This window comes from Lynx rufus, unplaced genomic scaffold (assembly GCF_022079265.1).
Source record: "Lynx rufus isolate CCGP_SWC_20201006 ecotype Redwood Valley unplaced genomic scaffold, mLynRuf1.p SCAF_3, whole genome shotgun sequence".
Taxonomy (NCBI): Eukaryota; Metazoa; Chordata; class Mammalia; order Carnivora; family Felidae; genus Lynx; species Lynx rufus.
Genome location: NW_025814845.1, coordinates 47,424,209 through 47,440,752, shown reverse-complemented (window position 1 = coordinate 47,440,752; position 16,544 = coordinate 47,424,209). Strand labels below are relative to the sequence as shown.

Sequence of the window (16,544 nt, the reverse complement as noted above, 5' to 3'; positions counted from 1 at the left end):
TCACACTATATTTAATTCATTTTCTCTACATCAGATTATCTCTTGATATCTGTTAATGGTATGTAGCCAAATCCACAGCTATATTTATTTGTAAATCACACACAGCTTGTGCATTTTCATTTAATAAAACACACTTCAGAAAAAAAAGAAAATATAGTAACTACTTAACAATAGGAAATGATTTACCACTGTGAAAAAAATCTGACTTTTTGTATAATGCTCTGTACTATATTGACATACTTTCCTATATTGAACAAATTGTATAGCTTACATGCAGAAAGTCTATCCTGGCTAAAACTTGAATATTAAATTTAGAACCAACATTTTAAAAACATGTCTGAGAAAAGTAAATTCAAACAAGTTATCTATGAACAAAGAGATTCTTAATAACATTCAGAGAAGGACTATTTCATCATATAATCATAATTTTGTCCTTCTTAGAAATGAGGCTGTTTCAGGAAACTTACATTGTTTCCATTTGTCTACATCAAGATTAACTATCTTCTTTCAATCTGTGTATCCTCTCAAATCTTTCTTAATTCTCCAATGATTTTCCAGGGTTATAAATTACTTTCTATGAATGTGATGGGTAACTTATCTTAGTTTTTGAAGCACCCACATTCCTTATAATGATAAATTATGGAGAAAGACTGTTAGGAAAATCATAGGAGAACCTATCAGATAAACACTTACTTTCAAATGACATGCAGTATATAAGGTTGAGCTATGTAAAGTGTATGCTTCTGTATGTAATGTAGTTCAATAAAATAGAAGCTATTTTAATCAGATACTACACAATTATTGGTAATGACAATTTAAGTATTATATCTTTCTTTTTTTCCTTTTTTTAGTGTTTTTTTTTTTTTTTGAGCGAGAGAGAGAGAAAGAGAAAACAAACAAGTGGGGGATGGGTATATAGAGAGGAGACAGAGAATTCCAAGCAGGCTCTGTGCTGTCAGTGCAGAGTCCAATGTGGGGCTCAAACTCATGAACCATGAGATCATGACCTGAGTCAAAGTCAAGAGTCAGATCCTTAACTGACTAAGCCACCCAGGTGCCCCATAAGTATCTTTTTCTAATGAGGGCTCTCTTTGGCTAACCCTTTTCCACAATTTAATTTTTCATGTAATTGAATTAATCTCTAATTACTTTGAAAGTAGCATATATAAGTTAATACAATCTATTTCTTAGAAAAAATAATTTGAACAAGTAATGGCTTTGTTAATTAACTTTGGATGCTATAAACTACATTATATCATCAGAACCTTTATGTTTATAATCCAGTAGAAACATTTTTCCAGATGAGAGTTACAGTCAGGTTTTGTTTTTAAATTTTAAGACATTCCATAGTTTTTGTGAAAACTGGAATTAGCACATAAAATAGTTTAATTTATACATCATCAGTGTCTTTTTGAAGTTAACTCAAACAGATTTTCTACCTTTTCTAGGCATTTTCACATTGTCCTTACAAAGGACAATATCAAATTCAGAAGTATAAATAGCTGGGGAAAGTTATATCTTTGGTTGGTTTTAATACTAAATCATTATAGGCAGAAGCTATTTACCTGATTTTTTAACAAAATTGTTCCCTGACCAAAATGTTCATTCATCCTTTTACTGAAACATAAAAAATTAAAGATAAAGGATTCTACCAGTAAAATACCTTGAGGCCTTCCAGGAAAGAAAAGACTGATTATAAAAATCTTCTTGCAACCTAAATCCTAAAACTAGGACAATGATGCATAGCAAATCAGCATATTGCATACCAAATAGTTTTGAAAAGTATGGCCAACCCATTTCTCCATATATTTACAGTGTTTTAAAGTTTTTCTTTCACTAAATGAATAGGCTGAAACCACACTAAACAACTATACCTAGAGCAAAATAAAGTAGAAGGAAATCAATGGTACATGAAGGAAATTAAGAAATAAAGATGTTATAACTTGTGGTTTTAAGAATATCTTATTTCCATGTGAAGTGATAAAAATCACTTTGAAATACATTCTTGGAAAATATCTTTATTCTAATCTTAGCAAGCTTCATGAAAAACTGTCATAATAAGAAAAGAGTGAAAATTTTTGTTGTCATGAATAGGGTTTCGTGCTCAGATAGATCTTGTTTAGGATCTAGATTTCGTCCTTTAGGAATCATTTCACAAACCTGGCTTCTTCATGGAAATAAAGACAATGGATGAATAATGAATAGTGTACAATAGGCAAATTTGTAGCTGTACACATTAAAAGAGAAATCCCAAGTTGATCAAAAACTATAAAGAGCCATACTGTGTTCTATTAGAAAAAAGAATACCAGCAATTTCAGAAGAGAAGTTGAGTATGTGTGTTTAGTTGTTCAAAATATATATTTTTTGAAAATTATATCTTCAGCGACGAAACAACAGTAATATTTCAAAAATCAGTGGAAATGTTTTATAGTGTTACATTTAGAAACTATCAAGTTATGGTATTTCACCGCAGCTTGTTTGACTAATAGTAAAGAGGTATGAGGGGGGCACGGGGATGGCCCAGTCAATTAAGCATCTGACTCTTGATTTTGGCTCAGGTCATGATCTCACGGTTCTTGAGTTTGAGCCCTGCGTTGGGCTCTGTGCTGACAGTGCTGAGCCTGCTTGGAATTTTCTCTCTTCCTCTCTCTCTGCCCCTTTCCCCTCTGTCATTCTCTCTCTCTCTCAAAATAAATAAATAAGCTTTAAAAGAAATAAAAAGATAAGAGATCGTGCGAACTATATATAAGGCAGTCAGATAATAAACCATAATAAAAAAGAATCTACACAGAGAATTCTCTTTGTGAAGGGACCTATAAAAGCTACAATAATAATAATAATAGTAGTAGTTGTAGTAGTAGTAAAATACAAACCATTTTTGCTACTGTAGAGTTGATTGTGAGAGGCTGGATGGCTACGATTGAAATGATTTACATCAAAGAGACAAATTTAAAAGCAAAGCATAAGAAGGACTCACTGGACAAGCATTTTAAAAGTCTTCTTTTTCAGTTCCTACCAACAATTTATAGCAAGAATATTTGCCCCAATTGTGTAGAAATCAATATTTAATATACTTAATTTTGTAATGGAGAATTTATTCTGAAAGTTATTTGGTCTCCTTGAGTTCGGAATCAAGATACTAATAGCATTGTTTACTTATCTACTTGACATAGCATTTCACTTTTACAACCTGTAACTATTTTACTTTTGTGTTATTAAACTGATTTTCCTAACACAGATTTCCTTATTTTTTGTACATTTTCTGATTATGTCTTTATTGATGACATGTATAAAAGAAAGGAATTAACACAGGAAGCAATGTTGCCTCATTTACAAATGAAGAATGTAAATGTCAAAAAATACTAGATATAAATGTAATGTGAATTTCATATGAAAACTTTATCCATGTCATATATACTTATATTTGTACTCATAATATCATAATACTTATTCATAACAAAAAGTAATTTGTTATACAGGTTCTACTCTGATTTATTAGCTATGCACATCATTTAACTCTTTTGCAAATTCCTCAAATAGATGTCAAGTTATAGCAGGATCTGGTTAATGTTTACAAACAATTTTATAATCCTTCAAAGCAGCAAGGCTTTTGAGAAATATGACAAATTTTATGCATATAAGCCAAATTTTATTTACTGACATTAATAAAGTGCAGTGAATGAGTATGAGGGTTTCACCCTAGTACGCTTTAATTTATAGAAATCATTAATTGCTGTGAAACACCACTTACACATCTTCATTTGCATTTTTCTTTAAAAACACAAAAGCAAAATAAGTTGAAAAGCCTGAATATTAATGAGGTGACAGGTGATTTATTGTGAAGTTTCTTCTGCCTCAGTGACCAACCTCCCGGGAAAGACAATACAGGCTCTGAGAAGACATGAGTTTTAAAATGGGAATGAGTCACATCCCTGCTCTGCTACACCACTGGTTATTTAGCAGGACTGTTTGAATTGAACTAGTGTTCTCTAAGCTTCTGAAGGGCAGGATGGGGCTTGGAGGAAAGAGAAGACAGTGTTTGCTTATTTTATTATCTAAGGTAGGGAGAAGAAATATTTTACCTTTATTGCTTCAATGCTAAAATATGGTTACAAATCAAAAGTGGAAAGCACAACTAGGCAGATGTAATGTGCATTTAACTTCTAATTTAGAATAGACAATTCAGTTTTATTAGTTTATCTCTTTTTTTTAGCCTCAAGGGTAGCACCACTTTAGATAAATTATTATTTCTTTTACTTCGCATTCAGGTAACTACTGTATTCCGACTACCTATTACTAGAAAAAAAAGGGGAAAGAAAACCTTCAGTAGTGAATGATGAATTTTAATATCTAATTATCTCAGAGCACTGACAAGGATCAGTTTTCATTTGTTAGAAGATATAAGTGAACTTCTGAATAAAATAATGATAATAGTACTTGTGTTCCAGGCACTGTAGTAAGGAATTAACATATGTAAACTCACTTGGTCCTGTCAAGGTCCCTGTGAAGAGGGTGCTATTTATATCCTTATTGCATAGACACTGAGAAAATAAGCAATTTACCAAACGTCACCGGATTGAAACCCCATTCTCAAAACTACTATGAAAACTACAATGAGTAAGTCAACAATTTGCAAATGTCTATTTGATGATGCTTTCCCCCTTTGTATCAACAATGTCCCTAACAGGTGATGCCTTTCAGTAGGTCGTTGTGCCACTGAGAGCCAAGATTTACCCCTAAAATTGATGAAAAGATGGTCGTAGGCCATCATAATTGTACTGATTACATAAATTTACTGAGAATGCATGTGTAGATTAATATGAATCTGAACCTTGAATGGAGAATCCCATCAACATTAATAAATAAGTGCTGGACATCTACAAAAGAGACAGTTTTCAGTCATACAACACATAGATTTGGCTTAAATAAATCTAGCTTTACCAGTCAGATCTCCATGTATAAAAATCTAAATTGCATTAATTTCTGTGGGAGGTTGATAAGACAGAGGGTGGGAGGTAGGGGGAAATAAAAATCCACCTTTGCTAGTCAAGCTATTGTTTCAAAAGAAGAAATGCCTTTTTGCTAATCCTGCCACTACAATGGGTTACATTTTTGTAATAACTCCACAGCTGAGGAGGGGTGGGCATGGGACACTTGTCATAATTCATACAACATCATATTGGTAGCATCTATCTAGCAAAACTAGATTTTAAACTGAAATTTCTGATGTCAACTCAACTAATGAAATAAAAAGAAAATGGGAAATGCAATTATATTATTCACAATGAGATAAAGCCTAATAAAATCTAATTTCAGAAAATACCCCAATTTCTATACAGATCTATAAAAAGAGAGGAAACGTTTAACCACTAACTGAACTAGCAGAGCAATTTCTCAGAAATGCTTCATTTTATGATTAAACTCAAGTTTCAGAGGCATTGATGGTCTAACTCATTCAGGGCAAGGTTTGGCCAGTAGAGATTGTGGGTAGGAGATATGAGTAGAAGATTACTCTAGCTACATATTGTTTCTACCACTACTGGGAAGTTGGAGCTACTGGAAAGTTGGGTGAGATTTCTAATACACCTGGGGGAGGCTCAGGGATTGAGGCCTGACTTCAAGATATGAACAAATAGTAAATATTTAAATGAACAAATAAATGAACCCTCCTGTGGCATTTGTAAAATCTTGAGTTTGGATCAGAGTTAAACTTCTTTAAAACTTTTTATACTCAACTACCACATTAATGCTCTTGAAAGCTCCTTCAAACTGTGTAGGCAGTGGCATCAGGGAAATTAACTTGATAGTTGCCCTGGGGTACCGGCCTCAAGGAATTCTTAATTTATGAGTGAGTAGCATTGTAGCAAACAAGTCAGAAGCAGGAAATATATCTTAAAACGCACAGGGAACCTTTGCAAAAACCCCTTCATGAATATACATATTCAAAGGACAAATGTAATGGAAGGTTTTAAAGAGATGAGGTGACCAAACAACAAAATTCCAAAGAGAATATATAAGAATGATTACATGAACTGAAAATTATCAATAAATCTTCCAAGGTTTTGCATGATTCTAAGGAATAAAATCCCAATGGTAATCAAGTTGATCACACTGGAAAATCTAGGCAGGTAATCTGATACATAGGATATAACAAGTTGGTGCAAGAACAGAATATTAAAGATGGTTTGAAAAAATAAAAACCCTTGAGAAAGAGTTCTGTACTGCATGGTAGATGTTTTATTCTTAATGGATCCCAAAGATGATAATGATGAATTCCTGTTTGGAAGAATAGATGGTAAGACATACAGAATTATAAAATAATTATTCTTTTGATGAATTGAGCAGTGGTATGAATACGAAAGAAAACCTAAAGTAAAAATAGGACTGGCTTTTAGACAACTTCTTGTAGTTTTCAAGGGCCAGAACTGTTCTAAAGACAAAAATAAGAAATTTAATATAACTGACTTGGAAAGAAAGGAAAATGGGGTTTAAATTAACAAAAAATTGCCAGCTGGTAAGAAACTAAGAATGAATGGGAAGTTAGAATATATGAAGATGCAAAGATGCAGTGCCTAGAACTTTTATTTAATAGAGAATATAATCTTTCGATTAAATAATGGTGAACAATTATGTTGCTGAGGTGGCTGAAGGGTTTATCTGGAAAGGTGAATCTTGGATTCCACCTACCTAAATATGATACACACGCCTGAATGCAGGGAAGATAGGACCCTGGGAAATAAGACAAGATTAAAGAAGGAGGTTAAAGACGATCTTCAGAGATATACTATGAAGAAACAAAATTTTAAAGTACTCCAGGCATCTAAGACAAAAAATAATGAGATGAGAATAAAATGAGTTTCTGACTTGGGGGAATGGGGAATTAATGTGGGAAATCAAGAAGATCACTCTGATGTCTACCACCATTAAAGTCACTGAGTGAAAGGAAGAATATATATCCTGAAGGAAGAGATCACTGGCTGGACACACTTCAAATCATAAATTCAATTTAACCCCCTCCCCAAAGTCAACATTAGAATAACTTATTGGGTGTCACAAGAAATTTTATACCATTCTTCAAGAGTAACTTTAAGAAATACTTTTAAAACTAAAGATTTTGCAACCAGATTTAAACATATGATAGGTCAGTATAAAATATTATTTCCTTTAAATATACTTCAAACTGACCCAGTCATCCACATAATTACATATTCCAAGTTGATGAAATTCATTAGAAGGGACTAAAAAGGTACAGAATGTTATTTGTGATTGACCTGAAAATCAAGGTCATGAAAACGTGTCCATTTAAAACAATTTTTAGTAAAGTCACATACCTTACAATCTTTATATAAATTTAGATCATAATGCTAGACAACATAATAATTTTACATATTTTCACCATCTTCGCGGTAGGCAAATAAACAGTACATCATTAGAATACATGATCTCATCTTTTGTTGAAACAACAATTGTTCCATGGTTACTGTGATCATTAGATGCAAGATACTTCTAATAATAAATCCTATTCATAAGGGTAGCTTTCTTTCTAGTAACATACTGTAAATTTTCCATCTGTGGGATTAGGCAATAAACAAAGTCTGTCACTATGAAAGCAAATTAGTTCCTAAATGTTGAAGGCATCTGTAAGCAATCTGCATTGTATGATTTGAAAGTATGTCTTAAGTTAGAGTATTCATATTAAAATAAATTTTCACAAACTAACCATTAAAATAAAACTTGAAAAAGAATATTTAGATGATACTATGTAAATCAAAATCTAGCAAATAAAAACAGATTAATAAAGAAACAAAATACAAAAAGGTATTTTTTGGAGGAATAATTGCACTCACTATTCCTACTCAGGCAGAAGTGACAGAGAAAATGTAATATCATTATTAGGTTATAGTTGTTATATCACTGTCCCAAATAACATATTAAGATTACATATAACATGGGTCCCTGTATCAGGTTCAACTTGGACACTATTAGTCCCAACTTCTTTTATGTAAATAAGATGCAAATTAATTGAGTAAAAGTAATTAAGAGCCACACCAGGATCTAAATTTTTCTGAATCATAACCATGATTGTTAATTGTTTGTTTCTAAGTAGCATTTAATGTAACAAAAAGCTAACAGAAGCAGGTTTAAAACCAACTAATAATCCTAGTCCGGGGATAAGGAAAAAAACAATGTTGTACTCAATATATGTGTACTCAATATATACTTAATATATGTATCAAAAATATCTGTTAGGACACTGTGACTGGAATAGGCTTATGCAAATTCCACCTTTCCAGATAAAACTATACTCTAAGTATTCCCCAGCAATGTCTACAGTGTCCTCTAGCTCTAGACAAACATAGCATTTACTCATTTTGACTGGAGTTGATTTAATTGTAATCACCCCCGCCCCCAACACACACATACACTGAATAAGAGGGAGGGAAGGAGGGAAAGAAGGAGACGGAAAGACAGAGAAGAATAAAAAAAATCAACCACAAACAAAATAGTAGCTTAAGGAAACTTCACTTTCAAAGTCTAAATTGATGCCCCAGGCACATGATAACCAGAAGCGCGCGCACACACACACACACACACACACACACAAATCATAATATATGTATATATATTTTTTTCTCTTAGATCTTTAAATATGCTGGATAAGTTTGTAGATACTAAGATCAGATGCGATTTTTACCCCAAATATACAGGTTGTCTCAAATATGTATTAGACAGTATATTTTTACTTCCACAAAGACTATGAAATTGCTCTATGCCTGGGACAATGTGGAACTCTATGATGCTTAGCAGACTATATAGCCACATAATTGCCCATTTTCACTGCTTCCAATGAGGCCTGACAGCTCACCAGTTATTAAAGTGGCAGATGACTAGAAAAGGAAAGTTCTCATTTTCTAACTTCCTTTCAGAAAAGATTTCCTGAAAACTCAGGATTCAAAAAAAAAAAAAGGCTTATGAATAATGGAACACACTGTTACACTCAGCCAGGTTTTATATCCTTGCAATATTCCTATCACTTGGAACAAGGTCCAGAAGTTCCGAAAAGAAAAAAAAAGAAAAAAAAAAGCAATGCATTTAAGAACTTCATAAAGTAATCACAAACGTACTAAATAGGAAAAATCATTTCCACTTACCTCTGTTGAGTGACGCTGAACTGTTTATGTCTCCAGTAATGAAGGAAGACTCCGACTGCTTTCGGACCGTGTCATTCCACATTCTACGAATTCGGCTCTGGATGGGGTAAAGGCACAAAAGGAAATGAACTCACCAGGCAGTGAAGTTTCACACAAATCGTTCTGTTTCTTTCTGTCGTAGTTATACGAGACCTTTGGTCCGGCATCTGGCAAATGTGTAACTTTTACATGCTTGCAGTATGGTAGCATAAGAATATCAGAAACTAAATTAATGACAATAATTGGTTCTCATTAAGTGTATTCCGAAATGCTTATACCAAAAATAATTGTAACTGAAAAAGCAATAAATGTAATGTACTATACCAATTGAAACATGTTGAAGGTATATGGAAGTGTCCTCTAGACAGTTAGAATTTTAATAATTTCAGTTTCCAGAGTGAAACAATTATTTTCATTGTAACTTTTATGGGAGTGGATATTTAAATATGTATTAAATTGTCAGTTTTATTAACAAAAGATTTAGTTCAAGAATTCAGAAACTTGCAAGAAAGAAAAAGGTTAGTAAGAAAAGAATAGAGTATTATTAAAATGCAACTAAACTCAATATTTTCCATAAATTTTGTAAGATCAGTGTAATTTCACAGGTTATATATGATTTTGACTTTTCTTTCTCTCAAAGGAGATAAAGGAAGTCAGTTCACCCTATTCATTTCTTCACAGTAGGTAATTTATAGAGAACTGAAAATTCTTACATCATTATTTATATTCTCAAATTCAGTTTTCTAAGTGTCAGATAACTGAAGCAGTGTAATATTTGTCCATTATTGGAAGGTGGATTTTTTTCTACTTTATTGTTTTGCTATTTTATTGAGTTAGGGATCAAAAAAGTATTAACAATCCTGTGATGAGGAAACAAAATATTTTCAGTTTTTCCAAGGATGAATAGTTTTAAGAACTATTAATTACTCCTAGTCATGGTAGTGGTAAAACCAAGCTCACAAATGGGTTATGTTCCGAATATATTTGAACACCGTGAATAAGAGGAGTACCTAAACTTAAAATATTAGACAATTGGTTTTATAAATCTTGGGGCATTCCTACATTGTGTATATTGTTTTACAGGTCAGCAACCACACACAAAGAAACACCATAGACACCAGACACACACACACACACACACACACACACACACACAGAACAAAACTAGTAAATAAAAGAGTAAGAGAGGTGCCTGAGTGGCTCACTGAGTAGAGCACTTGACTCTTGATCTCAAGGTCATGAGTTCAAGCTCATGCCTACTTAGAAAGAGAGAAAGAGAGAGAGAGAGAGAGAGAGAGAGAGAGAGAGAGAGAGAAGAGAGAGAGAAAGAGAGAGAGAGAGAGAGAGAGAGAGAGAGAGAGAAAGAGAGAAAGAGAGAAAGAAAGAAAAAAAGAAAACTGGTACAGGATTATAGATCCTCATATAGAAACATACTTTCCTCATATAGAAACATACTTTAAAACTTCAAGCTTAAATACTAGGGACAATTCTCTCACATTTGTTTCTATTTGTCATTTAATTAATTAAAAATATTAATTAGGGGGCACCTGGGTGGCTCAGTCAGTTGGGCGGCAAACTATGGCTCAGGTCATGATCTTGTGACTTAGAGTCCCGCGTTGGGCTCTGTGCTGAGAGCTCAGAGCCTGGAGCCTGCTTCCTATTCTGTGTCTCCCTCTCTCTCTGCCACTTCCCTGCTTGCTTTATGTCTCTCTCCCCCCCCCCCAAAATAATAAACAACAAAAAAAATTAAAAATATTAATTACCCTCTACTGCATACCAAATGCTACTCCAGAAAATACAAAGGGGAAAGGCAAACAAAAAAATATCTTTATCTTTGTGGAACTACTAGGTTAGTAAGTGATAGATACAACAAATTACCACAAAAATAAATGCCAAAGTAAACAATGTGCCCACAAATCTCCACAGAACCATTAATTATTATAGCTGAAGACTACAAACCCGAATGACTGTCAGTGGTAGAATGGATGTATAGAACGATACAGAATAAGAAAAATAGAAAATCAACATAGCTTTCTGCAGCAACATAGATGTCTGAGGACAGGAAGAAAATAGAAGAGAATATGTGCTGGATGATGTCCTGTGAATAAGTATCACACACATGCAAAACAAAATACGTGAAAAATTAAGATGGTGGATATGTTTGAGGTGAATGATGGAGAAGGTCCAAAGGGTTTCTGAGGCACTCCCAACATTCTAATATTTAACCTGGGGAGAGGTACTAAATCACTGTGCATACACTTATCTTTTGTATACTCTTTAATGTTTATTATACTACATAATTAAACAAAATGTTTCAGTGCACATGACAGGATACATCCTTGGCTGGGAAGTCTGTGAGCACTGCACTGAAGAAGTGATTTCTTAACAGATTTGATGAAGTTATGATTGTTGTTAGGCGACATTTGTATGAGCTACCCCATTATCTCAGCTTCTGTTAGTCTCCCCAACCTGAGTACCCACAGTGGTTCTCTTGCCATTCCTTAACAAGCTAAGTATGCTTCTGCCTTAGGCTTGGTACAATTGCTTCCTCGGCCTGAAGTGTTCTTCCCCCAGATACACGTATGGATAACTCCTTCTTCTCTTTAAATTTTTGCTCAAATATTTTCTCCTTGAATGGACCTAACTTGATCATCCTATTTAGAATTGTATTCCACCCACCTAACCCTGCTTTCCCCCCCATAGTCATTATTATGTTATACAACATGACCTATAACTACAATGTATTTATTTCTTATATTTATATGTAATGTCCAATATTTAACATCGAATATCTGAATTAGATCTGAGACTATCAAAAAACAGAAATTGTGTCTTTTTTGTTTATTGATGTATCACCACCCTGAAATACTATGTGGTACAAGATAAAGATTATATGTATGTATATGTAAAATATGTATTTATATGTAAAATATGTATTTTAATTAATTCTGTGGAATTAGAATTAGAACCTAGAATTCTAGGTTATATACTATGTGTTTTTCATTTATTCACTCATTGAAATCACACAAGAGTTCCTTGAGGCAAGTACTCTTAGTGATTAGGAAATTGAGGTTCAGAATTTAATTAGCATGTCCAATGTCACAGGCCTAATAAATGACAAAACCAACATTTGAATCCATTCAACTGGCTCCTGATCTAGGAGAAAAAGGTGAAATATTGTAGGCAGAGGAAAAATATACATTATATAGCACAGAGACAGCACTTAAATGTTTATGGAATGAACTAGGATAATGTGGGGGTGAAAAGAGCAAGTCACAGAAGACAACATATAGTAATATACCACTTAGAAAAAAGATTTTAAAAAGTAACACCAAACATCTTTTTTGGAGGGGGAAAAACTATTAGAATACATCAAGGAAATGAAGAACAGAAGTCTTCTCTGGTTGGAGGCACAGGAACTAATTCAAAAGAGGTTTCAAGAAGGCAACATACATGGAAAATGTCAATTTCTGAGTTGGATGTTCACAGGTATTCATTTTATTACGATGCTTCATAATTTAATAGACATTACATACATGGTTTATGTTTCAAATTCATGTGATAAATATAAATATACCTAAAAAGTCAAAACAAATAGAAAACAAATGACAGATTAAAGAAAGGTCAAAGATGAAGGATAATACCTTAGTCCATAGTTTTTATAAACACATACAAACACAAACCAATTCTATACATATGGCTGTGAATATCTGTTTGTGTGATTTGGGTACTACAGAGCTTTTTTAAGTGTTTATTAGCAACATGTAGGTAGGGGGAGCAACAGGTAGAGAGGGCTTTCACTTTTTAGTCTTGCCAGTCAATGTCCCTCCACTACCTACATGGAAGCCACGTGATCTTTGTCATACGTGGATGATCTCCTGCCACTTCCTGTTCTAAATCATCTCATTGGCTTTCTAAAGTATTCAAAATAAAATCTAAATTTTCGTACTCTTACAAACGATTACTGAACCATGTCTAGCCTTCTCCTTTGACTCATCTCCTATTCACTTTCACCCAATTTAGTCAATGACATTCTTTCCATTCCTGAGTTTGCCTGTCTCCTCTACCTTAAGGGCTTTGCATTAGATGTTCTCTCACCTGGAATTCTCTTCCCCTGAATTTCCTTCCTGTCATTCAGAATCTTGGTGTCAATATCATCCTCCAAAATAGTCTTTTTCCAGCACTTAATCCAAGTAGCCACCTGGAATTTCTGTATCAAATCACCATACTTGGCTCTCTACCAGCTTTTATAATCTGGTATTTTCTGTTGGTTTATTTTTTAATAAGTTTTCTATCTTCCACAATTAGAATGAAAGCTCTAGATCACAGGGGAAGGTATTTGTCTTTTAACCACTGTAACTTGAGAGCTTAGAAGATTGTCCTGCCATTAAATACAGGACATTCAATATTTTTTAGTAAAAAAAATTATATATATATATATATATATACATACACATACATGCATACATATAGGGATTGCTATTTTACAAGTTTTCTGACATGGATAACGCATCCGTAGTCCCAAGATTTTACCTAAATACCAATGAGTAGTTTAGACTATGGAAGGTCACAGTTTATATGAAATACATTTATCATTTTTACTTGAAAAGATGATTTAAATAACTATTACCTTATGTAGGGTTGGATGGTCAGTTAATCAGAATTAGTATTATAGTCAGCATAAGGAAACAATGTAAGGTTTTTTCTTTTGGAGGACTAGAATTGTGATATCAGAAATATAATAGTGAAGAAAAAATATGATACAGCTTTGAAATATATATCTGATATTCTATTCTGTAATAATGACACTAATAAGGGATAGCTGCTCCGATTTATTGAGTACTCACAATTTAAGTGTTTTGAATACATTACCTCAATCTTCCTAACAATGTAACAAATAAGTATTATTACCACCGCTTTATAGATGAAAAAACTGAGGGTCAGTGACATTAGTAACTTGTTTTTGGTCATGGATGATACATGCCAAGGCGAGACTTCTAACCATGGGCTACCACACAGCAAATTTATGGTTATTCTGTTAACCTGCATTGCTCTTTCACCTTAAAAGTATTGCTAAACATTACACAACTCTGTTGTAACATAATATGTGAAACTTTCAAGTTGGATTGTTTCATTAGTGACATTTGTCAAATGTCACAAGATGGTGGCTGATGAACTGAGTTATATGAAAAGCATGTAGGAACTAATCAAGCTAGATGGCACACAGGATCTAAGCAATGTCAATTTCAAAGTTGTGGAGAAGATTATTACAAAAAGGGAGGTAAGGATTATTGGTGTGAAAGTAAAGGTGTGGAGAAGAGCCTCATGCTAGAAGCATCATCCACGTGTACCCCTAAAATTATGTGAGACCTCAGATTATTAAATATTTATTTATTTATTTTGATAGAGAGAGGGAGTGAGTGGGGGAGGGGCAGAGAGAGAGAGAGAGAGAGAGAGAGCTAGAGAGAGAGAGAATCCCAAGCAAGCTCCACACTGACAGCATGGATAGAGCCCAATGCAGTGCTTGATTTCACAAACCATGAGATCATGACCTGAGCCAAAATAAAGAGTTGGACGCTTAACTGACTGAGCCACCCAAGTGCCCGGAGACTTCAGATTTCTAATTGGCTGATGTATTTAGTAGTCCTACACTCAGAAATCTCAGCCCACCTAAATTGATACATCTGTTTCCCCCAAATTTGCAACTTTGTAACCTCAGTAAGGTATAGAAATAAAAAAAAAATTCAAACTGTTAATGATTGTGTATTATATGTAGGGAGAGGCTTCACGATCATTATGATAATTTGTGGTTATTAATTTAAGTGTTAATAGTTGGGTAGGTTTGACAGTTACACGTTACTTTTAAATGTTTAGTTACAAATGTTAGATTGATATTAAATATGTGGTTTTACTCATAAAAGAGAACTCCATCAGTTTGAAGAAAGTATTTCTTTATGAAAATATTGTGCATTATCTTTCATTTATAAGTAAGATATTTAATTTTCTAAGCACAAAAATGGAATTGTTGGTAAATTTAATCTGTTAAGTTTACAAGACAATCAAGCATTAAACGAAGAACACCTAAAGTGATCTTTCTTATTTCATATAAAATTACCAAATTTACAAAAAAATTAAGATCCACAGGTTGAGCTGAAAGGGTTAAGAAAAACTAAGTTCCTGATTTACAACTTTATCAATTTAAATTTAAGCCTTCTTTAGAAAAAAATAAATAAATAAATTGACAACCCTGAAAACATGATTCCTTTTCCCACTGGATCAGGAAATCTCCAAAATATTAGTCTGCTAGTCTGAGCTCAAACTCACCCATGGCCCACATAATCTTGGCATTTATTTTATTTTTTTTTTATTTTTTATCATTTTATTTAGTTAGGCTACATGCCCAGTGTGGGACTTGAACTCACAATCCTGTGATCAAGAGTTTCATGCTTTACTGACTGAGCCAGCAAAGCACCCCAATCCTGTCTTATTTGATTGGCTCATTTTAGCATCCTGGAGTTGCTGAAATTTCTATATAATAATCTTTGGACTCAAATTGTGGCATGGGAAAAATGTCAGTCAGGTTACTCAAAAGTTCACAGCTTCCCAGGTGACAGTCAATGCAGCTGCTACCTGGAGTGCTGGACGGCCAAGACCAACAGGTAGAGCAGTTAAGCCAATGCTGCTGTTAATGTATCCTTCACAGCTTTGAACTGTATTCAACTTATCACCACATGATAAATACAATATGAATTAGGGCTGTTTTTACTAAACACACCACTTAATAAGTACATATTTTCAGTATGTGATAGAGAATTACTCTCCTGGTTAAAAGAGGTAATTCACTTAAGAATCATATATATAAAATGTCCCTTTCTTAGAATTTTGGGGAAAGTGCCAAATTCCTTTCCTCACCATCTATATTCATTCAACTAGGAATAATCTAAAATCATTAATTATCATGCAAACTGAGACCCTAAGTTTCATAATTTTATTGCAATGCGGCTTCTTAAATTTTTGTCATAATTGTTCTTGTGTGAGACACTAAAACAAGAGCAACAGCAACAACAACAAACTGGATGTGTTAAACACTTGGGATAGAAGATAGTTCTGATCGAGGACAGCAACGTGTAACAGAATATAGGTAAGAGATATCTCATTTTAATTAACAAATGCTAGTTACCTGTGAGCCCGTGGAGTAGCGTCCAGGAGTTCGAGAACCAGATGTTTTCCCTGAGCCAATGGAACTCTCTGTACTTTTGCCACTACAACAATGCGTCCGCAGGCATTTCCCATACTCTTTTCGTACCTAGCCAATTAAACATTAACTTCTGTTAGCAAGTAATTCATTTCAG

General features: G+C 33.6%; 1 protein-coding gene across 18 annotated transcripts in view; it reads right to left on the bottom strand.

Annotated features, from left to right (window-relative positions):
• Window positions 1-16,544, bottom strand: part of ADGRL3 (adhesion G protein-coupled receptor L3) — a 497,188-nt gene that overhangs the window by 17,742 nt on the left and 462,902 nt on the right. For all 18 annotated transcript variants that reach the window (XM_047091224.1, XM_047091225.1, XM_047091226.1 and 15 more), the window contains 2 exons: window positions 16,373-16,498; window positions 9,154-9,250 (listed from right to left, as the gene is read on the bottom strand). In XM_047091224.1, the coding sequence (XP_046947180.1) occupies window positions 9,154-9,250; window positions 16,373-16,498 (223 nt within the window). The remainder of the gene's footprint in view (window positions 1-9,153; window positions 9,251-16,372; window positions 16,499-16,544) is intronic.